At 42.2% G+C, this 25,020-nt stretch overlaps 1 protein-coding gene and 1 pseudogene across 1 annotated transcript; one reads left to right on the forward strand and one right to left on the reverse strand.

The window, feature by feature from the left end:
- The first annotated feature begins 912 nt into the window (after window positions 1-912).
- On the forward strand, window positions 913-2,935 carry LOC129858980 (protein transport protein Sec61 subunit gamma). The gene is made up of 4 exons (XM_055928261.1): window positions 913-1,192; window positions 1,707-1,810; window positions 2,292-2,394; window positions 2,768-2,935. Exons 2-4 carry the CDS (start codon window positions 1,717-1,719, stop codon window positions 2,775-2,777), a joined length of 207 nt encoding a protein of 68 aa, XP_055784236.1. The 5' UTR covers window positions 913-1,192; window positions 1,707-1,716; the 3' UTR covers window positions 2,778-2,935.
- A 167-nt stretch (window positions 2,936-3,102) lies between these two features.
- LOC129858896 (thiamin pyrophosphokinase 1-like) overlaps window positions 3,103-25,020 on the reverse strand; it is a 44,293-nt pseudogene continuing 22,375 nt past the window's right edge.

Raw genomic sequence — 25,020 nt, forward strand, 5'->3', positions numbered from 1 at the left:
CTTCTGACCCACTGGGAATGCGATGAAAGATACAAAAGCTGAAATAAATAATTCTCTCTACTGTTATTCTAACATTTCACATTCTTAAAATAAAGTGGTGATCGTAACTGACCTGACCTAATTTTTCCAGGATTAATTGTCAGGAATTGTGAAAACTGAGTTTAAATGTATTGGCTAAGGTGTATGTAAACTGTAGAACAAAACTTATTTTTTTTATTTTTATTTACCAAATAAGTCATTTTCGGCAATAATAATACAAAATAATACAAAAACGCCATTTATTACCCTATAGGCTCTCGAATGAACCATGGCGTAGTTAGTGCCTGCTGCCCTGGGATTTGCTCCGGCTCCATTGGTTTGTCCCATCCCTCTCTGGGTGAGTTTAGTAGCACCCCCTGGTGGCCACGGGCAGGGGACGGGCCCTCTCTCCGACGGTCAGCCCCTCCTCCCTGGGTTTGTCCCATCCCTCTCTGGCTGTCTCCCCCCTCTCTTCCTGGTGAAGAGAGCAGGGTGGATGTAGTGGCGCCGCCTGGGTGTTGAGGGCAGGAGGTTGGCCCCCCTCTCCGGGGTACACCCCCTGGGGCGGCCCCAGCCCTCTCTGGCCATATCACCCATCTCCCTGGTGCAGGGAGCTGGCTGGATGTAGTGGCACCCCCTTTTGGCCTTGGGTGGGAGTCGGCAACCCTCTCCAGGTGTAGTCCCACCTTTCCCTGAGTTGGCCACATCCCTCTCTGGCCCTTTGTAGGGAGCTTGCTGGATGTACTGGTGCCCCCTGCTGGCCGTGGGTGGTGAGGTAGGCACCCCTCTATGGGGGTCTGGCCCCCCTCTCTGGGCCTCAGCTGACCCAGGGAGTCCAGGTCCAAGATGCTTCTAAACAGCATTCCCCCCCTCCCCCCTCCACCTTCCCTCTTTCACTGTAAGGTCTACTACACTTGTTGTATTCGGCGCATGTGATAAATACACTTTGATTTGATCTTATTTTCGTGGCCAGATTTTGGGCGGAGTAAAACCTCTCACTTTGCCTCTTGCTCTCTGCAATCACGCATGTGCATCAGAATTCCACGTCTTCTAGATTCTATCAAAAGCTTCCGAAAGCGACGTGGCTTTTCTTAGCTACGTCGGTGCCTAGCTACTTCATCTATTTATTCTCAGAGATATTCGTTTGGACACGTTGATATAGTAACATAGCTAGGTAAGAAACTAAATTTTAAAGAATTATTTTAGCTTAGTAGGCAAACTGTTATAATGGTATATACCTACGTCTTCATTCATTGTGGCGCCTGACTACTGTAGCTAGCTAGAGTGTTTGCTGGTAAATAAACAAACAATCTTGAGGCGTTCAGTGCAACGTTGACGTTGAAATTAGAAAACAATGTCTGTCTTGGTTACTCAACCTAGTGTTTCGTTGTGAACTCTTCTTAGTCTATGGTTGCCATCGACACCAGTTAACTAGCTAATGTAGCTAACTAGCTAGTTAACGTTAGCTACAGTATCAGGTTTATTCGTGCACCCACACAGAAAATGGACCAAAACCTCAGCTAACACATTATAGGCCAGGCCTAAATGTTTAAGAATGTATGGACAGACCCGTGACTGAACCCTTACTATACATAAGACATTGTGAGGGATGAAGAGATGTGTAGCTAGTGACACTTTGATGGACCTAGCTAGCTAACCCTAGTCTGTCGGACTTGTTTGCTCCCCAGCCGAACCATCATGGACCAGGTTATGCAGTTCGTTGAGCCCAGCCGGCAGTTCGTCAAGGACTCCATAAGGCTCGTTAAGAGGTGCACAAAACCAGACAGGAAAGGTATGGTTATCAGTCACCGAACTTTTTCTGTGTTTAGGTTACACGATCTGCTATCTTGTTTTAGGATCCTGTCTTTTCTCAGTTCACTGTCTGCTGAGTGAGTTTACACTCTCAAGCATAAAATCATTGCACAGTAGATTGTCAAAAGGGTTACTTGGGTAGCAAGTTAACTGACTGCAACCTTGCATAGCTGAGCAGCTACAGAGCATCATTAGTAGATGGATACCACTGATGATGAATCACTGATTGAATCTTCAGTGTTGACTTTATATGACCACAATCACAGCTTCAGATATAACCAATCTCTTTTAGCATAACATTAAGTGAATGGAGCAGGCCTGTTTCTATTTTAAACCCCTTGATGTAAAAAAAAACAACAAAAAAAACACATTGATCAAGAAGACTTGTGAAGCTCTGACTGGTTTTTCTGCCGTTGTCTGTTAAAGATTCTAATTGTACCATCTCTTCTGATCATTTCTAGAATTCCAGAAGATCGCCATGGCAACAGCGATTGGGTTTGCCATCATGGGCTTCATTGGGTTCTTTGTCAAGCTCATCCACATCCCCATCAACAACATCATTGTGTAAGTAGGACCACACAACACACACCAGGTGTCAGACAGTAGGCAGTACTTTATGTACATTATTGGGAGAAAACACCATTTAAGTCCATTTGGCTTTGTTAGGTTAGCTAAGGTGCACTAGTGTTACCAAACTGCAAGCATCCAAAATGTGTAATGTAATCAAGGTATGATGTACATAGATGCATGTAGTAATGCCTTGGAAGATAGGTCTGCATTAATATCAAACATACTGCTGTTTTCCAGCACTTTGATTTGATTGAATGCACTACACATGCCCTATTTCAAATCATAAGGAATAGTGGAGGACTGTAGACTTTTGGGTGAGAAACTTAATTAGCCTATGTGGCCCTGTTCATGTGTTCTTCTCTCTCAGGGGCGGCTGAACCTCTGGAGGTGTGATACAACTACAGAACTACAATACCCGGTGACCTCAGACAGAGGGGCAACATGGAATAGTGGTGGGGGGGTGAAGGGATGTGATTTGTTTTTACATTGTGTGCTATGTTTATTTGGCTGTGTTAATAAATGAAAGAAAAAGCTGCGCGTGACGATGATGATTATTATGTATGAGATGTATATTGTGTGTACATCACAGGAGGCTGCTGAGGGGAGGATGGCTCATAATGTCTAGAATGGAGTGGTATTAAACACATGGAAACAATGTTTGATGTGTTGGATACCATTCAATTTATTCTGTTCCAGTCACTACTATGAGTGCATCCTCCCCGATTTTAAGGTGCTGGGTTCCAAACCGTAGACTTGCACCCTACAATCCACCATTGAGAGTATGCCCCCCCCCCCCCCCCTGTGCTGGTAGAGGGTGGAGCACCCTGGTCGATTATGTAATTTCTTGTCCCTGCAGATGCCCATGCTCCAGAGCAACGGCTGGTCTGTAGTCACGGTTACAGGCTTCCTCTGGTCTCCCTGGCTGACGGGCTCGTAGGTGTTGGACGTGCTCACCAGCCTCCCGAACTGCAGAACCTGGTTGTCTATAACACAGTCAGTAAGACATGCTCAGCCTGCAGAACCTACATGCCAAGGTAATAGAGGAAAGCGCTTCAGATAATGCAGGTTTATTGCAACCACACCACCGTTTACAAACAGACCGTCTGTTCCTGTGTAACCCCAGGGTGATCCAGTCAGACCACTTCATGCTGTGTATTAAAGCACTCCCCTGGGACCAGGGGAACGGTGGTGGGAGGGTAATCTGGGGCCAGAGAGCGTTCACACACACAAAGACTAGCATTGTGCATAAGAGAACTGGGAACTGGTATGCCTCAAAGCCAACCCTCTGGTCCGAACAGGAGAGACTTCCACCATAGAGCTAGCTGCATTCAGTTGAGGATTTTCAGGTTCTCTTCATGTGTCCATTGGTGTTAATATTCTTCATTACAATCGAACATTGACAGGGGGGTGACATCAAAACAAAGTGAGAGGACTATAGCTAGGGTGATGATATCAGTCTTGAAGGTTACTGAAGACGTCAATAGATGAGGTGGTCCTGAGACTAGGTCGACAGTGACCTCGTTTGGCAAAATCGGGTATTGCCAGATGTTGCGTTTTTCCTTCCATCAGAACTCAAAGAATGTACTACTTAACTTATTGCAGGAGGGACTGTCATGTCGTCTATTTAATATGAAGGATATGTTTAGCATCTGTGTGCACCTCAAGGGTTGTGGTAAAATGGGTTATACATGGACTGTCTGGATTATGACATTGTGTAATATTGTCTTGTGATTTTAATAACCACACCTCACATTCCCTTGGGGACAAAGTTATTCTACCATATAACCCCATTCTACTGGCAGACAGGCTAAAACCGCCTCCTATTCTACTACGTCAACACTAACATCTCAGATTTACTTTGTTTGAAAAGTCTACTGGGACAGGAGAACAAAACATATGTAGAATATTAAATTAGGTTATTGAATGTGTATTAAAAAAAAATAGTCAACCATAATCACGTTTCCTGGATGGTACTAAACAAACAACGAGAACAAATCAAAATGTCAGTTGGCTGAATGCACATCAGCCTGACAAAACACCATCCTGCTTCAAAAAACAACATCCACAATGTTACACTGTGTTTTGTGTGTGTGTTGTAAACATCCATGATGTTACTGTGTTTTGTGTGTGTGTTGTAAACATCCACAATGTTACTGTGTTTTGTGTGTGTGTTGTAAACATCCATGATGTTACTGTGTTTTGTGTGCGTGTTGTAAACATCCATGATGTTACTGTGTTTTGTGTGTGTGTTGTAAACATCCATGATGTTACTGTGTTTTGTGTGTGTGTTGTAAACATCCATGATGTTACTGTGTTTTGTATGTGTGTTGTAAACATCCACGATGTTACTGTGTTTTGTGTGCGTGTTGTAAACATCCACGATGTTACTGTGTTTTGTGTGCGTGTTGTAAACATCCACGATGTTGCTGTGTTTTGTGTACGTGTTGTAAACATCCACAATGTTACACTGTGTTTTGTGTGCGTGTTGTAAACATCCACGATGTTACTGTGTTTTGTGTGTGTGTTGTAAACATCCATGATGTTACTGTGTTTTGTGTACGTGTTGTAAACATCCATGATGTTACTGTGTTTTGTGTACGTGTTGTAAACATCCACGATGTTACTGTGTTTTGTGTACGTGTTGTAAACATCCACAATGTTACACTGTGTTTTGTGTGCGTGTTGTAAACATCCACGATGTTACTGTGTTTTGTGTGTGTGTTGTAAACATCCATGATGTTACTGTGTTTTGTGTGTGTGTTGTAAACATCCATGATGTTACTGTGTTTTGTGTACGTGTTGTAAACATCCATGATGTTACTGTGTTTTGTGTACGTGTTGTAAACATCCACGATGTTACTGTGTTTTGTGTGCGTGTTTTAAACATCCATGATGTTACTGTGTTTTGTGTACGTGTTGTAAACATCCACGATGTTACTGTGTTTTGTGTGCGTGTTGTAAACATCCACGATGTTACTGTGTTTTGTGTGCGTGTTGTAAACATCCACGATGTTACTGTGTTTTGTATGTGTGTTGTAAACATCCACGATGTTACTGTGTTTTGTGTACGTGTTGTAAACATCCACAATGTTACACTGTGTTTTGTGTGCGTGTTGTAAACATCCACGATGTTACTGTGTTTTGTGTGTGTGTTGTAAACATCCATGATGTTACTGTGTTTTGTGTGTGTGTTGTAAACATCCATGATGTTACTGTGTTTTGTGTACGTGTTGTAAACATCCATGATGTTACTGTGTTTTGTGTACGTGTTGTAAACATCCACGATGTTACTGTGTTTTGTGTGCGTGTTTTAAACATCCATGATGTTACTGTGTTTTGTGTACGTGTTGTAAACATCCACGATGTTACTGTGTTTTGTGTGCGTGTTGTAAACATCCACGATGTTACTGTGTTTTGTGTACGTGTTGTAAACATCCACGATGTTACACTGTGTTTTGTGTGCGTGTTGTAAACATCCACGATGTTACTGTGTTTTGTGTGCGTGTTGTAAACATCCACGATTTTACACTGTGTTTTGTATGTGTGTTGTAAACATCCATGATGTTACTGTGTTTTGTGTACGTGTTGTAAACATCCACGATGTTACACTGTGGTTTGTATGTGTGTTGTAAACATCCATGATGTTACTGTGTTTTGTGTACGTGTTGTAAACATCCACGATGTTACACTGTGGTTTGTATGTGTGTTGTAAACATCCATGATGTTACTGTGTTTTGTGTGCGTGTTGTAAACATCCATGATGTTACTGTGTTTTGTGTGCGTGTTGTAAACATCCACGATGTTACTGTGTTTTGTGTGTGTGTTGTAAACATCCACGATGTTACTGTGTTTTGTGTACGTGTTGTAAACATCCTCGATGTTACTGTGGTTTGTATGTGAAAACAGGCCTGAAAAGAATGAAAGGAAGTAATTGGCTATAGAGGACATTGAGGCAGAGGCATACCATATGTTTTGTGAATGATGTGAGTCCTCCAAACCGTACTTCTGCAGAACCTATGCTGAAGACACTAGTTGTAGTTAATTTAACCACTAGGGGCAGTACTGCACTGTGGAAAGAGGAACAGTGGATTGCTGGGGGAAGATTTTTTTTAGATAGACAGGTACGCACGTACACAGCTGCTCGGCCATCGAAACCCATTTCATGAAGCTCCCAACGAACAGTTATTGTGCTGACTTTGCTTCCAGAGGCAGTTTGGAACTCCCTAGTGAATGTTACAGAACATTTTTTACGCGCTTCAGCACTCGGCGGTCCCGTTCTGTGAGCAGCCACTTCAGCTGAGCCGTTGTTGCTCCTAGATGTTTCCACTTCACAATAACAACACTTAGTTGACCGGGGCAGATCTAGCAGGGCAGAAACGTGACAAACTGACTTGTTGGAAAGGTGGCATCCTATGAAGGTGCCACATTGAAAGTCACTGAGCTCTTCAGTCATGCCATTCTAATGTTTGGCTATGGAGATGTCATGGCTGTGTGCTTGATTTTATACACTTGTCAGCAACGGGTTTGGCTGAAATAGCCGAATCCACTCATTTGAAGGGGTGTCCACATACTTTTGTATATATAGTGTAGGTTGGGGCTAATTAAGCTAGCTCAAGTCACAGCTCCACGCCTGATAAGATTTTAAACAGAAGGGGGGAGAGAGCAAGAGACACAGTTCCATTTCAGCCGAAACGCCATTCCGCTAGAGCCACCCCCAAAGACTATTTGGAGTCATCACCCCCCCCCCCCCCCTCTCTCCTCACCTCTCTCCAGAGTAATTTGTAGTGTAAATATGGGTATTTAAAGCGGTCACCTTCTCTGGTCTCAGGGCTGAAAAGGCAATTACAGCCAGCAAACAGCTTCATTGTTATCAGTGAAGGTGCGGCGCTCATTCCGGTCCCTGGAGCAACACTAGCTGCCATCGATCGTTATCAGGGCTGAGGAGAGGATTACTAATGAAGCTATCCTGAGGCTCTGTAGTCTGTTTGTGTGGGTAATTGAGGATGGTAACTCTCCCTGTGTGTGTGTGTGTGTGTGGTTCTTCACATCAGGTATCTTTCTGTTCATTTCCTCTCCCAGCATGACTCTGTATAGCTCAGATCTAAAAGGACATAAAACTGTACAACAGCAGTTTCCCTCCCTTCCTCTCATCTTGACATAGCACGGCTGGAGAATACTTTGAGGATACTTCACCTCCCTCTTATTTTTTCTCTTCAGACCTTGAGCAGGAGATGGAATGAGAGAGAGAGCGAGACTATACCAAGGTCAGACGGTGAGATAGTTCAGCAACATCTGATTTAGGCCAGGAGAAAACAGAAACAAATGCTCTCTCCCCCTCCCTCCCTCTTTTCCTGCAGAGAATAAACCCAGACAGTCATTAGTACATACTGCAGCTTTAGATACAATACAAATAATTCACCTGTGTGTGCAAGAGAGAGAAAGAAAAAGTACATAATAACATATCCACTTCTCTTAAATATAAAAAGACAGCAAGGAGACAGAAAGCAAAGAAGATGTGAGAGAAGGAGAATTAGAGAAATGTCCTGCTTGACTTCAGCAGTTAGGAGGACATGTTTATACCTTTCTGAACAGGGCTGACACGTCTAGACGGATGAAGAACTACACTGTTCTATTATTACTACTGTCTGATGTTACTTACACTTACGCCTCTCTCTCTCTTGCTAGGTGTGTGTACATACGTATCTGGAGGCGAAGAAACGCACACCTGTTTAGGCGAGGTGCTGGCTAGCGGAGTAGAGCACTTGAAAAAGAAAAGGAGAGCCGCACACTCTAGGAGCTCAGATGCAACAATTTAATAACCAACGTTTCGACAGACAAGCTGTCTTCATCAAGGTGAATTTAGTCAGGTCACCCAAAAAGTTACCTATTTTAGCTTTAACCAATCCAAACACACACCGGCTCTGACGCTCGTCGGATGTGGCAGGGCTTGCAAACCATTACAAACTACAAAGGGAAGCACAGCCGAGAGCTGCCCAGTGACACGAGCCTACTAGACGAGCTAAACTACTTCTATGCTCGCTTCGAGGCAAATAACACTGAAACATGCATGAGAGCACCAGCTGTTCCGGATAACTGTGTGATCACGCTCTCCGCAGCCGATGTGAGTAAAACCTTTAAACAGGTCAACATTCTCAAGGCCGCAGGGCCAGACGGATTACGAGGATATGTACTGCAAGCATGCGCTGACCAACTGGCAAGTGTCTTCACATACATGTTCAACCTCTCCCTGTCCGAGTTTGTAATACCAACATGTTTTAAGCAGACTACCATATTGTTCTTGGGCACAGGGACTAAGATCACTAAGGTACCGCCCTATCAGATCCATAGATGATGCAATCTCTATTACACTGCCCTTTCCCACCTGGACAAAAGGAACACCTATGTGAGAATGCTATTCATTGACTACAGCTCAGCGTTCAACACCATAGTGCCCTCAAAGCTCATCAATAAGCTAAGGTCCCTAGGACTAAACACCTCCCTCTGCAACTAGATCCTGGACTTCCCGACGGGCCGCCCCCCAGGTGGTAAGGGTAGGTAACAACACATCCGCCATGCTGATCCTCAACACAGGGGCCCCTCAGGGGTGCGTGCTCAGTCCCCCCCTGTACTCCCTGTTCACTCATGACTGCACGGCCAGGCATGACTCTAAAACCATCATTAAGTTTGCCGATGACACAACAGTGGTAGGCCTGATCACCGACAACGACGAGACAACCTATAGGGAGGAGATCAGAGACCTGGCTGTGTGGTGCCAGGACAACAACCTCTCCCTCAACGTGATGAAGACAAAGGAAATTATTGTGGACTACAGGAAAAAGAGGAACAAGCATGCGCCCATTCTCATCGACGGGGCTGTAGTGGAGCAGGTTGAGAGCTTCAAGTTCCTTGGTGTCCACATCACCAACAAACTAACATGGTCCAAGCACACCAAGACAGTCGTGAAGAGGGCACGACAAAACCTATTCCCCCTCAGGAGACTGAAAAGATTTGGCATGGGTCCTCAGATCCTCAAAAGGTTCTACAGCTGCACCATTGAGAGCATCCTGACTGGTTGCATCACTGCCTGGTATGGCAACTGCTCGGCCCAGTACATCACTGGGGCCAAGCTTCCTGCCATCCAGGACTTCTATACCAGGCGGTGTCAGAGGAAGGCCCTAAAAATTGTCAAAGACTCCAGCCACCCTAGTCATAGACTGTTCTCTCTGCTACCACATGGTAAGCGGACCCGGAGCACCAAGTCTAGGTCCAAGAGGCTTCTAAACAGCTTCTACCCCCAAACCATGAGACTCGTGAACATCTAATCGAATGGCTACCCAGACTATTTGCATTACACCGCTGCCACTCTGTTATTACCTATGCATAGTCACTTTAATATTTCTACCCCCTTTTTACACTGCTGCTACTCTCTGTTTATCTATGCATAGTCACTTTAACTCTACCTACATGTACATATTACCTCAATTACTTTCACTAACCGGTGCCCCCGCACATTGACTCTGTACCGGTAGCCCCTGTTTATAGTCTCGCTATCGTTATTTTACTGCTGCTCTTTAACTACTTGTTTTTTTTGTGTGTGTTTTGTTAAGGGGTGGATCAGCTTAATATTGCGGAAAGAATGTTGCTTCCAATGTAATTGTCTGCATCCTTTCCAAACCCCCATATTTTTTTGGTAAATATATCCATACACGCATGCATACATATACACATATATACATACACATACTTATATAGACATACATACTTTTTAAAAGAATATACCTTTATTATTATTCCCCGCAAAACCTACCACCGATCCTCCAATTGGAGTAAACTAATAAACACTTCTGTTTTTACCTTCAATTTATACATCTTATACACATTTTACAGACACAGTCTACTTTACAATAGTTATCTGACTTGTTTGTTCCTTCCTCTATTTCTGATGTCCATCCAGTTTGATTTCTATTTGTAACTGTGCTATTTCACAAAAGTTCCGAACCTATATACATTTTACAGATCCGGTATGTTTTACATTGTTTATCTTGTTATTAGTCCCACCCTTCAGCTCCATTCAACCCCTCCCATCTATCTCTCAACATCATCCATTTCAGATTTCTATTTGCCATATATTTTTCAACTGTGCTGTGATGCTTCACAAAATAATTGACCCTTCCTATTCTCATAGCTCCTACAGATTGTAAATTAAAAATATATTTTTTTGCTAAAATAATTATTATATTATTGATTGATTGACTATGGCTTTTCAAATCACCCAGTATTGCTATCTGTAGCGTTAGTTCTAGGCAAATGTTGCAATTCTTCAGCCATTCCTGGACCTGTGACCAAAACCGAGCTACATATGGACAATACCAAAATAAATGATCTAATGACTCTGCCTCCTCACAGCAGAATCTGCAGAGCTGGAAAGATTGTATCCCCCATATATATAACATTCTATTAGTTGCAAGAATTTTGTACAGTAATTTAAATTGAAAAATTCAAAGTTTTGAATCCGGCGTTGTTTTGCGAATCAGTTCATAAACCATGTGCCATGGAATGGGTACATCGAAAATCTCTTCCCAACTATTTTGCAATTTATATGGCACAGCTGTCAGTTTTTTGGTCCTTAAATTAAAATTGGTATATGTTTTTATTCATCACACTTTTCTTTAACCATTTATGTTCTTTAATACAGGGCCGACATACAAGTTCCTTACTTTTTTCCCCTTCTACTTGCCTCTTCCATTTTTGTGGTAATGCTGCAATGAATTAGTTGTAATTTTGGGTAGAGCAGACATTTCCATATGTCTGTGTTAGCTGCATGTGTGACATAACTCTACCAGTCCTATTTATGATATCATTCACTAAAATTATACCTTTTTTAAACATTTCTTCGATAAATACAGTTTTTTTTATCAATTAGTATATTTGAATTTAACCACAATATTTGTTGTACTATTTGTTCCGTCCTTTCAGGTGGATTAAACTGAAATTGCAACCAACTTTCTAAGGCTTGTTTAAAAAATAAAGATATTTTGGAGATTATTTCCTTTTCAAACAAACGAAAGTGAGCAGGTGTAATCTGAATAAAGGGAAAAAGGCCCTTCTTGAACATAGGATGAGACATTCGTACCAATTGACTAGAGAACCAGTTTGCTTTAATATTTAATAATTTCTGCCCTCTGAATTCATATTCGTTAAATAAATAGGCACTTTTATCTGGCTTGCCGTTCCAAATAAAATTGAATATTTTTTGTTCATATAATTTAAAAAGCAGGTCACTAGGTGTAGGCAAAACCATAAGTAAATAGGTCAACTGTGACATGACTAAAGAGTTAATCAGGGTGATTTTTCCACAAATAGACAGGTATTTTCCTTTCCATGGTAGCAAGATCTTATCTATTTTTGCTAACTTTCTCTAAAAAAAATTATTGGATTGAGATCATTTCTTTCCTTAGGTATTTGTATACCGAGTATGTCCACATCTCCGTCAGACCATTTTTAATTGGTAAACTACATGGTAATGTAAAATGTGCATTTTTTTGTGATCCATTACGTAATATGGTACATTTATCATAATTTGGTTTTAATCCAGAGAGGATAGCAAAAGTATCTAGATCCTCTAAGAGGCCGCGGAGAGACTCTAATTGTGGTTTTAAAAGAAAACATAAATCATCAGCGTACAATGACACCTTAGTTTTTAAGCCACTGATTTATAATCCTTTAATATTATTGTTTGATCTAATCTTAACAGCTAACATTTCGATGGCAATAATAAATAGATATGCCGATAGTGGACAACCTTGTTTTACTCCTCTAGATAGTTTAAAACTTTCTGAGATGTAGCCATTATTTACTATTTTACACCTAGGTTTACTATACATAACTTTAACCCATTTTATAAGAGATTCCCCAAAATTGAAATATTCTAGGCATTTATATATAAACTCCAGTCGTACTTTATCAAAAGCCTTTTCAAAATCAGCTATGAAAACCAGGCCTGGTGTCCCCGATATTTCATAGTGTTCTATTGTTTCCAGTACTTGTCTAATATTATCTCCAATGTATCATCCATGTAAAAAACCTGTCTGATTAGGATGAATAATATCTGACAATACTTTTTTAATTCTATGCGCCAAGTATTTTGCTAGGATTTTTGCATCACAACACTGAAGTGTAAGAGGTCTCCAATTTTTTTTATGGACTGTAACTTTATATATACCACTTGGGTCCTATTTCAGTAATAAGGATATCAGACCTTGTTGCCTGTCTGATAATCTACCATTTATATAGGAGTGGTTAAAACAAGCTAATAATGGTCCTTTGAGTATATCCAAAAAAGTTTGGTATACTTCCAAAAGGTATGCCATCCAGCCCTGGAGTGTTCCCATCCTTAAAGGCCCCAATTGCATCAAGCAGTTCCTTCTCTGTAATTTGGCCTTCACATGAGTCTTTCTGTACAGATGTTAATTTTACATTATTATTAGGAAAAAAATCCATACAATTAGTTTCAGTTAGTGGAGATGGAGGAGCCTGAAACGAAAACATATTCTTAAAGTACTTTACTTCCTCTTTCAAAATATCATTTGGTGAATCATGCGTGACTCCATCATTTGTAACAAGTTTTAATAAAAATGTTTTGGTAGCATTTCTATATTGAAGATTGAAAAATAATTTGGTGCATTTTTCCCCATATTCCATCCAGTTCGCTTTATTTTAATAATATATTACACTAGATCTTTCTTGAATAAGTTCCTCCATTTATTTTGTTTTTCCTCTAACTTATTCGGTCCCTCTATGGTACCGTTTTTTGTCACGACTTCCGCCGAAGTCGGCCCTTCTCCTTGTTCGGGTGGTGTTCGGCGGTCAACGTCACCGGCTTTCTAGTCACCACCGATCCATTTTTCTGTTTCGTTTTGTTTTGTCTGCAATATTACACACCTGGTTTCAATTCCCCTATTATGTTCCCTATTTAACCCTCTGGCTTTCATTTCTGTTTTGTCCGTGATTGTTTGTTACGTTAGTGGTTGTTGTTATTTCTTATGATGTTTTGTAATTATTCCCTTTGTGGAATTTTGCTGTGATTTTTGAGTAAACGTTTTGTGTTTCGCTCAACACCTGTGTCCTGCATTTGACTCTGCTACTTCGCCGCACACAACCCTGACAGTTTTTATTGCAATCTAACTACTGTTAGTCCTTCAATTTCCTTTGTTAATATGGACTCTTTTAAATTAAATTGCTTTTGTTTTATAGATGAGTACTAAATTGCATTGCCTCTAAAGGCACACTTAAAAGCGTCCCATACAATACGGGGATCTGCTGTACCTATGTTATGTCTGAAAAAGTCAGTTATAAATTCTTCTGTCCTAGTTCTAAACAATTTATCATCTAGTAGGCTTTGATTACGTTTCCAATATCCTCGCCCACGTGGAAATTCTGTAAGAGTAATACAGTGGGGCAAAAAATTATTTAGTCAGCCACCAATTGTGCAAGTTCTCCCACTTAAAAAGATGAGAGAGGCCTGTAATTTTCATCATAGGTACACTTCAACTATGACAGACAAAATGAGAAAAAAAAATCCAGAAAATCACATTGTAGGATTTTTAATTAATTTATTTGCAAATTATGGTGGAAAATAAGTATTTGGTCACCTACAAACAAGCAAGATTTCTGGCTCTCACAGACCTGTAACTTCTTCTTTAAGAGGCTCCTCTGTCCTCCACTCGTTACCTGTATTAATGGCACCTGTTTGAACTTGTTATCAGTATAAAAGACACTTGTCCATAACCTCAAATAGTCACACTCCAAACTCCACTATGGCCAAGACTATGTCAGACAAAATGAGAAAAATAAATCCAGAAAATCACATTGTAGGATTTTTAATGAATTTATTTGCAAATTATGGTGGAAAATAAGTATTTGGTCAATAACAAAAGTTTCTCAATACTTTGTTATATACCCTTTGTTGGCAATGACAAATGTCAAATGTTTTCTGTCAGTCTTCACAAGGTTTTCACACACTGTTGCTGTTATTTTGGCCCATTCCTCCATGCAGATCTCCTCTAGAGCAGTGATGTTGTGGGGCTGTTGGGCAACAAGGACTTTCAACTCCCTCCAAAGATTTTCTATGGGGTTGAGATCTGCAGACTGGCTAGGCCACTCCAGGACCTTGAAATGCTTCTTACGAAGCCACTCCTTCGTTGCCCGGGCGGTGTGTTTGGGATCATTGTCATGCTGAAAGACCCAGCCATGTTTCATCTTCAATGCCCTTGCTGATGGAAGGAGGTTTTCACTCAAAATCTCACGATACATGGCCCCATTCATTCTTTCCTATACACGGATCAGTCGTCCTGGTCCCTTTGCAGAAAAACAGCCCCAAAGCATGATGTTTCCACCCCCATGCTTCACAGTAGGTATGGTGTTCTTTGGATGCAACTCAGCATTCTTTGTCCTCTAAACACGACGAGTTGAGTTTTTAACCAAAAAGTTATATTTTGGTTTCATCTGACCATATGACATTCTCCCAATCTTCTTCTGGATCATCCAAATGCTCTCTAGCAAACTTCAGACGAGCCTGGACATGCACTGGCATTACATGTCTTTTTCCACAACTTCATCTAAAACTGTTGAATGGGTTACCTGTAAACAATAGATATTATATTCCTTCTCTTTTGGCCAGGTAAATACTGATCGTCTATTCTTATTATCTGCTAGGCCATTACAATTGTAACTGGCTATACTTATTTCACCACTTACCATAATGAGACACAACTTTCAATTATTTTTATCAAAATATTTGTTTGTAAACGTACCATTAAAAAGTAACATGATGATTGAGTGTCTATATAGCTGTACCATGATATTTGCATTTCTACTAAGTAAACCTCCAACTGGTCCCTACTATTCCACCCGCTAAAAGCCCTCCTCCTCCCGAGTTGGGTTGTCATCCCAATGCCCGGCAGACCACCCTCGACCCCCTGTATCCCATAGCCCTGAACCGACTGGGATCCATCCTTTGAAAAGAGCACACAGTGCCATTTACCGAATTGAAGTAGATCAACTGCCAAATGCATTTCCATCGCCCTCACCTCGATATGTATTATATATAGCTGTGGATCATCCTCTATTGTCCCTAACATCTTTACTCCTTCGCAACAGTTGTGGGTTACACACATACACCCACACACACACTCAACCCTTACCCCCACACAACCATAAGCTCACATTCTCAACAATTGCAGCAACCCAGAGCCCAACTCAAGATAGCTCTTGATTTACAAATGCGCTTGCAGTTTCTTTAACTACTTGTTACTTTTATTTCTTATTCTTATTTTTTTAACTGCATTGTTGGTTAGGGGCTTGTAAGTAAGCATTTCACTGTAAGGTCTTTTATTCGGCACGTGACTAATACATTTTATTTGACACTTCAGTAAGAACATTTACAGCTTCAACTAATCCTCCAAACACATTAGCACCCTGCATTAGCTCCTTCTGACCTCTTACTGAGCCTCACACACAAAACTTTCTCTCCCCAGATCCTGTCTTCCTCTTTCCAAAACTCAGGAGATTCAATGTGTGATGTCATTAATTACAACACAAGTAAGATTGTTTTCTAGTATTCACATACAAACTGAAATGGTCGATGACATCACATAGCTCTGGCACATACGCTACTGTACCTTATTGAACATTCATTCTCTATAAAACTGCAGCTCCTACATTGCCCTCCATTAACTTAATGTGATCTTTTTGGAGGGGTTGAAGCTTTGCTCAACAGAGCCATTTAAGTTAACGGGGGTCAGAGTCTACTCTTTTTAAGCTTCTACCCAGTGGCCATTTTGGGGCTCTTGCCATGTTTTGAATGCAAAATGGCTACCCAGACTATTTTCATTGCCCCCCCCCCCCCCTCTCCACTCCACACCACTGCCACTCTGTTGTCATCTATGCATAGTCACCCTCTCCACACCACTGCCACTCTCTGTTATCTATGCATAGTCACTTTAATAACTCTACCTACATGTACATACTACCTCAACTAGCCGGTGCCCCCGCACATTGACTCTGTACCGGCACCCCCCTGTATATATTATTTTTTACTGCTGCTCTTTAATTTCTTGTTACTTTTATCTCTTATGCTTATCCATATTTTTTTTTAAACGGCACTGTTGGTTAGGGGCTCGTAAGTAAGCATTTCACTGTAAGGTGTTGTATTCGGCGTATGTGACTAATAACATTTTATTTTATTTGGAAAACTTTATTAATTCACAGTCACCACCTGACGCACACAATGCAGGAGCATTAAGGATGAAGGGCTGCGGCCAATGTTAGTCAGTTCTTGCCTACTGGCTGTTTGTATAGCCAATAGAACAGCAGAGGGAGAGAGGGATGTGTTCTATAGCAGGGCTGACAAGTAAAGATAGAAGGTAACTCTTCTACAGCCGTCATCACCATCAGAGAATGGATGGGAACAGTTAGACTTAGTGCTGAGGAGAATGGATGGGAACAGTTAGACTTAGTGCTGAGGAGAATGGATGGGAACAGTTGGACTTAGTGCTGAGGAGAATGGATGGGCACAGTTAGACTTAGTGCTGAGGAGAATGGATGGGCACAGTTAGACTTAGTGCTGAGGAGAATGGATGGGAACAGTTGGACTTAGTGCTGAGGAGAATGGATGGGAACAGTTGGACTTAGGGCTGGGGAGAATGGATGGGAACAGTTAGACTTAGTGCTGAGGAGAATGCTGAGGAGAATGGATGGGAACAGTTAGACTTAGTGCTGAGGAGAATGCTGCCCCCCCCCCCCCCCCATCCGTCAACCACAGAAAACACACACTGAAATGCTTGTGCGTGTGTTTGGGGGTTGATCAACCACCGATCTGAGATGTCGAAGAACAGTATTTTCTCTGATGATTAATTTATCTACCCTCTTCCTCCGCTGAGCTCCAACTCTTAAACTCCCTCAGTCAACACTCAGACGACATTATTATTCAAACAGTAACCCTGCCAAACAGAACACTCAACTAAAACAAGCTAATATACCATCAGGGCTCTCCTTTAGAAAAATAAAGGATAATATCCATATATACAATATGCACAGTAAGTATGTTTAACATTATAGAATATGGTTCAAATGAGCTAACTTGTACAGTAAACTTATCATCAAGACATGGATATACAGTGGTTGAAACATTGCCACACTACAGATCTGTATGCCTTGTAGTGCAGTCCTCTGTGTTTCTCTCTAATGTGCAGGACTTCAAACTGAGCCAAAGCCCTGACAGTCTCTTTAGGCCAGACAGCCGCTAACAGCAACAGGTCTCTCTTTATAATACAGCATATATGATTCATTAGAATAAGTCTTTAAACAGCGATAGTCATTTATAACACACACTTTAAAGTCATACGAACTCCTAATCTGTCCACTAGTTTCTCTAAAATACTGTTGCCAGGTTACTCAGTCAAACACACATTTACGGAAACATGGAGACATTTGCATATGCGCACACACACAAAAGCTGAGGGTCCAATACTTATCTTATCTTCATCCATCCGATCCCAGGGGAAATATTCCACTGCCTTCTTTTTTAATTGTGTGATGAATTATTCATTTTATTATGCCTGGTTAATCTGAAGGAGCCTCCCACGCATAACCCCACCCTTATTATCAATTAGGTGCCAAGGTAACAGGTGGGAAAGAAACACACACTCATGCACAAACGCGCTCACGGCTGGACGCACACACACACACACATACAGGTAACAAAATAAAGGAATCACTTGAGTAAATGAGGATTACAAAGAATATTGAAAGCATGTGCTTACACACAGGTGTGGTTCCTAAGTTAATTAACATCCCATCATGCTTAGGGTCATGTTTAAAAATGCCAAGCTGGCCATTATTTTGGCTACCATGACTAGAAGAAAAGGTCTGTGTGAAAAGGTCTGTGACATTGAAAACGGGGTTTCAAAGGAGCATAGGGCGTTTAAAGGGTGTGTGTGTGTGTCTCAGTCACCAGATCTCAACCCAATTGAACACTTATGGGAGATTCTGGAGCGGTATCCGAGACAGCGTTTTCCACCACCATTAATAACACACCAAATTATGTAATTTCTTGTGGAAGAATGGTGTCACATCCCTCCAATAGAGTTCCAGAATGTTGTAGAATCAATGCCAAGGTGCAGTGAAGCTGTTCAGGTAGCTCGTGGTGGTCCAGCGCCCTATTAAGACACTATGTTGGTGTTTCCTTTATTTTAGAAGTTACCTGTATATTCAAATCAAATGTATTTATAAAGCCCTTCTTACATCAGCTGATATCTCAAAGTGCTGTATAGAAACCCAGCCTAAAACCCCAAACAGCAAGCAATGCAGGTGTAGAAGCACGGACATTGATATACACATATTCACTGGCAAGGAGCCAAGAAGCAAGCTAGCATGCACATACACCATGAACGCTCCTGCCTGGATGCCCCTTGACACTGAGTTATACAACCAACCTTAACAGATTGTTGAGGTCCCCCCCACCCCCTGTACCGGTGGTACCATGGTCTGAGCTAACTCATTAACAACACAGCTGGCCACTGGGCCTAGGACTGGAACAAACCACAGGGAGGGGGGAACAGACAGACGGGGTGATTTTGTGAACAAAGAGGGAAAAAGGAGTTGGTGTGTGTGTGTACTCACCCAGGATCCATTTGAGTCCAGTGGTGTGTGTTCTGCATGGTCCTCCTATAGCTATTCGACTGCACCATCTCCCCTCCAGTGCTGGATTCACTCCCAACCTGTGTCGCCTGCCCTAAAACACACACACGGAAAGAGAGAAAAGGGAGAAAAGGGAGAGCGCCATCAGAAGCAACAACATAAAACTACAAACCAGGTAGGTGTTTCTTTGTTTTCTGTAAGGTTTGACTTTGGATTGATACACACAGAAACACTCAGACACATAGGGACATTCAGACGCACAGACACATAGGGACACAGACATTCAGACGCACAGACACTCACAGAAACACTGACACACAGGGACACTCAGACACATAGGAACACTCAGACACATAGGGACACTCAGACACATAGGGACACTCAGACACATAGGGACACTCACAGACACACAGGAACACTCACAGACACACAGGGACACTCACAGACACACAGGGACACACAGGAACACTCACAGACACACAGGGACACACAGGAACACTCACAGACACACAGGAACACTCACAGACACATAGGGACACTCACAGACACATAGGGACACTCAGACACATAGGGACACTCAGACACATAGGGACACTCAGACACATAGGGACACTCAGACACATAGGGACACTCAGACACATAGGGACACTCAGACACATAGGGACACTCAGACACACAGGGACACTCAGACACACAGGGACACTCAGACACACAGGGACACTCAGACACACAGGAACACTCAGACACATAGGGACACTCACAGACACACAGGGACACTCACAGACACATAGGGACACTCACAGACACACAGGAACACTCAGACACATAGGGACACTCAGACACATAGGGACACTCAGACACATAGGGACACTCAGACACACAGGGACACTCAGACACACAGGGACACTCAGACACACAGGGACACTCAGACACATAGGGACACTCAGACACATAGGGACAATCACAGACACACAGGAACACTCAGACACATAGGGACACACAGACACATAGGGACACACAGACACACAGGGACACTCACAGACACACAGGGACACACTCAGACACACAGGAACACTCAGACACACAGGAACACTCAGACACACAGGGACACTCAGACACACAGGGACACTCAGACACACAGGGACACTCAGACACATAGGGACACTCAGACACATAGGGACACTCAGACACATAGGGACACTCACAGACACACAGGGACACTCAGACACATAGGGACACTCAGACACATAGGGACACTCAGACACATAGGGACACTCAGACACATAGGGACACTCAGACACATAGGGACACTCACAGACACATAGGGACACTCAGACACATAGGGACACTCAGACACATAGGGACACTCAGACACATAGGGACACTCAGACACATAGGGACACTCAGACACACAGGGACACTCAGACACACAGGGACACTCAGACACATAGGGACACTCAGACACATAGGGACACTCAGACACATAGGGACACTCAGACACATAGGGACACTCACAGACACACAGGAACACTCAGACACATAGGGACACTCAGACACATAGGGACACTCAGACACATAGGGACACTCAGACACATAGGGACACTCAGACACACAGGGACACTCAGACACACAGGAACACTCAGACACATAGGGACACTCACAGACACACAGGAACACTCACAGACACACAGGGACACTCAGACACACAGGGACACTCAGACACACAGGGACACTCACAGACACACAGGGACACTCACAGACACATAGGGACACTCACAGACACATAGGGACACTCACAGACACACACATTTATCTTTCCCAGAACCGCTCACCCATAATTTTCAATTAAAAACATCACAGTTAAACCTGATGATTACAATTAGCACTTCACTGACAAAACTCACACACACAATAGGGAGGAGAGATGACACATGAATGCACACACACACACGAGAAGTCAGAACAGAATGAGCTTCCAGAATAACTCTGGATCTAATACTGTTATAGTGCCGGCTGGTTAGAAGCCAATTACCACCTACTGTACATAATAACACTATGAAAATAAATCAGATCTTCTATATTCCTGTGAAATTTGAGGTGTGTATATATATACAGTGGCTTGCAAAAGTATTCACCCCCTTGGCATTTTTCCTATTTTGTTGCCTTACAACCTGGAATTAAAATAGATTTTTGGGGTGTTTGTATCATTTCATTTACAGAAATGCCTACCACTTTAAAGATACAAAATATTATTTTATTGTGAAACAAATATAAGAATAAAAAACAGAACTTGAGCGTGCAAAACTATTCACCCCCCCAAAGTCAATACTTTGTAGAGCCACCTTTTGCAGCAATTACAGCTGCAAGTCTCTTGGGTAATGTCTCTATAAGCTTGGCACATCTAGCCACTGGAATTTTTGCCCATTCTTCAAGACAAAACTGCTTCTGCTCCTTCAAGTTGGATGGGTTCCCTTGGTGTACAGCAATCTTTAAGTCATACCACAGATTCTCAATTGGATTGAGGTCTGGGCTTTGACTAGGCCATTCCAAGACATTTAAATGTTTCCCCTTAAACCACTTCAGTGTTGCTTTAGCAGTATACTTAGGGTCATTGTCCTGTTGGAAGGTGAACCTCCGTCCCAGTATCAAATCTCTGGAAGACTGAAACAGGTTTCCCTCAAGGATTTCCTTGTATTTTGCACCATCCATCATTCCTTCAATTCTGACCAGTTTCCCAGTCCCTGCCGGTGAAAAACATCCCCACAGCATGATGCTGCCACCACCATGCTTCACTGTGGGGATGTTGATCTTGGGGTGATGAGAAGTGTTGGGTTTGCGCCAGACATAGCGTTTTCCTTGATGGCCAAAAAGCTACAGTTTAGTCTCATCTGACCAGAGTACCGTATTCCATATGTTTGGGGAGTCTCCCACATGCCTTTTGGCGAACGCCAAACGTGTTTGCTTATTTTTTATTTAAGCAATGTCTTTTTTTATGGCCACTCTTCCGAAAGCCCAGTTCTGTGGAGTATACAGTTTAAAGTGGTCTTATCGACAGATACTCAAATCTCCACTGTGGAGCTTTGCAGCTCCTTCAGGGTTATCTTTCGTCTCTTTGTTGCCTCTCTAATGCCCTCCCTGCCTGGTCCATGAGTTTTGGTGGGTGGCCCTCTTGGCAGGTTTGTTGGGGTGCCATATTCTTAAAAAAAATGTATAATGGATTTAATGGTGCTCTGTGGCTTGTTCAAAGTTTCTGATATTTTTTTATAACCCAACCCTGATCTGTACTTCTCCACAACTTTGTCCCTGACCTGTTTGGAGAGCTTCTGGGTCTTCATGGTGCAGCTTGCTTGATGGTGCCCCTTGCTGTGTGGTGTTGCAGACTCTGGTGTCATTCAGAACAGCTGAATATATACGGAGATCATGTGACAGATCATGTGACACTTAGATTGCACACAGGTGGACTTTATTTAACTAATTACGTGACTTATGAAGGTAATTGGTTGCACCAGATCTTATTTAGGGGCTTTGCAGCAAAGGTGTAAATAGATATGCACGCACCACTTTTCCGTATTTTTTTTTTAACAAGTTATTGTTTTCATTTCACTTCACCAATTTAGACTATTTTGTGTATGTCCATTACATGAAATCCAAATAAAAATCCATTTCAATTACAGGTTGTAATGCAATAAAATAGGAAAAACACCAAGGGGGATGAATACTTTTTGCAAGGCACTGTATATGTATGTATGTATGAATGTGTGTGTATGTACACTATATATACAAAAGTATGTGGACACCCCTTCAAATGAGTGGATTTAGCTATTTCAGCCACAGCCATTGCTGACAGGGTTTAAAATTGAGCACACAGCCATGCAATATCCATAGACATTGGCAGTAGAATGGCCTTACTGAAGAGCTCAGTAACTTTCAATGTGGCACCGTCGTAGGATGCCACCTTTCCAACAAGTCAGTTCGTCAAATTTCTGCCCTGTTGTAGCTGCCCCGGTCAACTGTAAGTGCTGTTATTGTGAAGTCGAAACGTCTAGCAGCAACAATGGCTCAGTCGCAAAGTGGTAGGCCACATAAGCTCACAGAACGGCATTCTAGACGATTCTGTGCTATATCCAACTTTGTGGCAACAGTTTGGGAAGGCCCTTTCCTGTTTCAGCATGAAAATGGAAGAACTTGACTGGCCTGCATTGAGCCCTGACCTTAACCCCATCGCATACCTTTGGGATGAATTGGAATGCTGACTACGACATAAATGCCCAACCTCACTAATGCACTTGTGGCTGAATGGAAGCAAGTCCCAGCAACAATGTTCCAACATCAAGTAGAAAGCCTTGCCGAAGAGTGGAGGCTGTTATAGCAGAAAAGGGGGGACCAAGTCCATATTAATGCCCATGATTTTGGAATGAAATGTTCGACGAGCAGGTGTCCACATACCTTTGGTCATGTAGTGCATGTATTTACAGTTGAAGTCGGAAGTTTACATACACCTTAGCCATATACATTTAAAATCAGTTTTTCCCAATTCCTGACATTTAATCCTAGTAAAAATTCCCTGTCTTAGGTCAGTTAGGATCACCACTTTATTTTAAGAATGTGAAATGTCAGAATAATAGTAAAGAGAATGATTTATTTCAGCTTTTATTTCTTTCATCACATTCCCAGTGGGTCAGAAGTTTACATACACTCAATTAATATTTGGTAGCATTGCCTTTAAATTGTTTAACTTGGGTCAAACGTTTCAGGTAGCTTTCCACAAGCTTCCCACAACAAGTTGGGTGAATTTTGTCCCATTCCTCGTGACAGAACGGGTGTAACTGAGTCAGGTTTGTAGGCCTCCTTGCTCGCACACGCTTTTTCAGTCCTGCCCACAACATTTCTATAGGATTGAGATCAAGGCTTTGTGATGGCCACTCCAATACCTTGACTTTGTGGTCCTTAAGCCATTTTGTCACAAATTTGGAAGTATGCTTGGTGTCATTGTCCATTTGGAAGACACATTTGCGACCAAGCTAAAACTTCCTGACTGATGTCTTGAGATGTTGCTTCAATTAATAAACATAATTTTCCTGCCTCATGATGCCATCTATTTTGAGAAGTGCACCAGTCCCTCCTGCAGAAAAGCACCCCCACAACATGATGCTGCCACCCCCGTGCTTCATGGTTGGGATGGTGTTCTTCGGCTTGCAAGCCTCCCCCTTTTTCCTCCAAACATAACAATGGTCATTATGGCCAAACAGTTCTATTTTTGTTTCATCAGACCAGAGGACATTTCTCCAAAAAGTACTATCTTTGTCCCCATGTGTGCAGTTGCAAACCGTAGTTTGGCATTTTTATGGCGGTTTTGGAGCAGTGGCTTCTTACTTGCTGAGTGGCCTTTCAGGTTATGACAATGTAGGACTCGTTTTACTGTGGATATAGATACTTTTGTACGTGTTTCTTCCAGCATCTTCACAAGGTCCTTTGCTGTTGTTCTGGGACTGATTTGCACTTTTCGCACCAAAGTACATTCATCTCTAGGAGACAGAACGCGTCTCCTTCCTGAGCGGTATGGCGGCTGCGTGGCCCCATGGTGTTTATACTTGTGTACTGATGTTTGTACAGATGAACGTGGTACCGTCAGGCATTTGGAAATTGCTCCCAAGGATGCTTCTAAAGCCATGACCTCATTTTCTGGAATTTTCCAAGCTGTTTAAAGATACAGTCAACTTAGTGTATGTAAACTTCTGACCCCCTGGAATTGTGATGCAGTGAATTATAAGTGAAATAATCTGTCTGTAAACAATTGTTGGAAAAATTACTTGTGTCATGCACAAAGTAGACATCCTAACCGACTTGCCAAAACTATAGTTTGTTAACAAGAAATTTGTGGAGTGGTTGCCATTGGATGAATCCCGGAACATATTACAGTCT

This window comes from Salvelinus fontinalis, chromosome 7 (genome assembly GCF_029448725.1).
Source record: "Salvelinus fontinalis isolate EN_2023a chromosome 7, ASM2944872v1, whole genome shotgun sequence".
NCBI lineage: Eukaryota > Metazoa > Chordata > Actinopteri > Salmoniformes > Salmonidae > Salvelinus > Salvelinus fontinalis.

Bases quoted from the DNA above. Each gene is read 5' to 3' on its own strand.
- LOC129858980 (XM_055928261.1), top strand. From the start codon at position 1,717: ATGGACCAGGTTATGCAGTTCGTTGAGCCCAGCCGGCAGTTCGTCAAG. The intron at 1,811-2,291 runs GTATGGTTATCA...GATCATTTCTAG, and splicing joins CACAAAACCAGACAGGAAAG to AATTCCAGAAGATCGCCATG.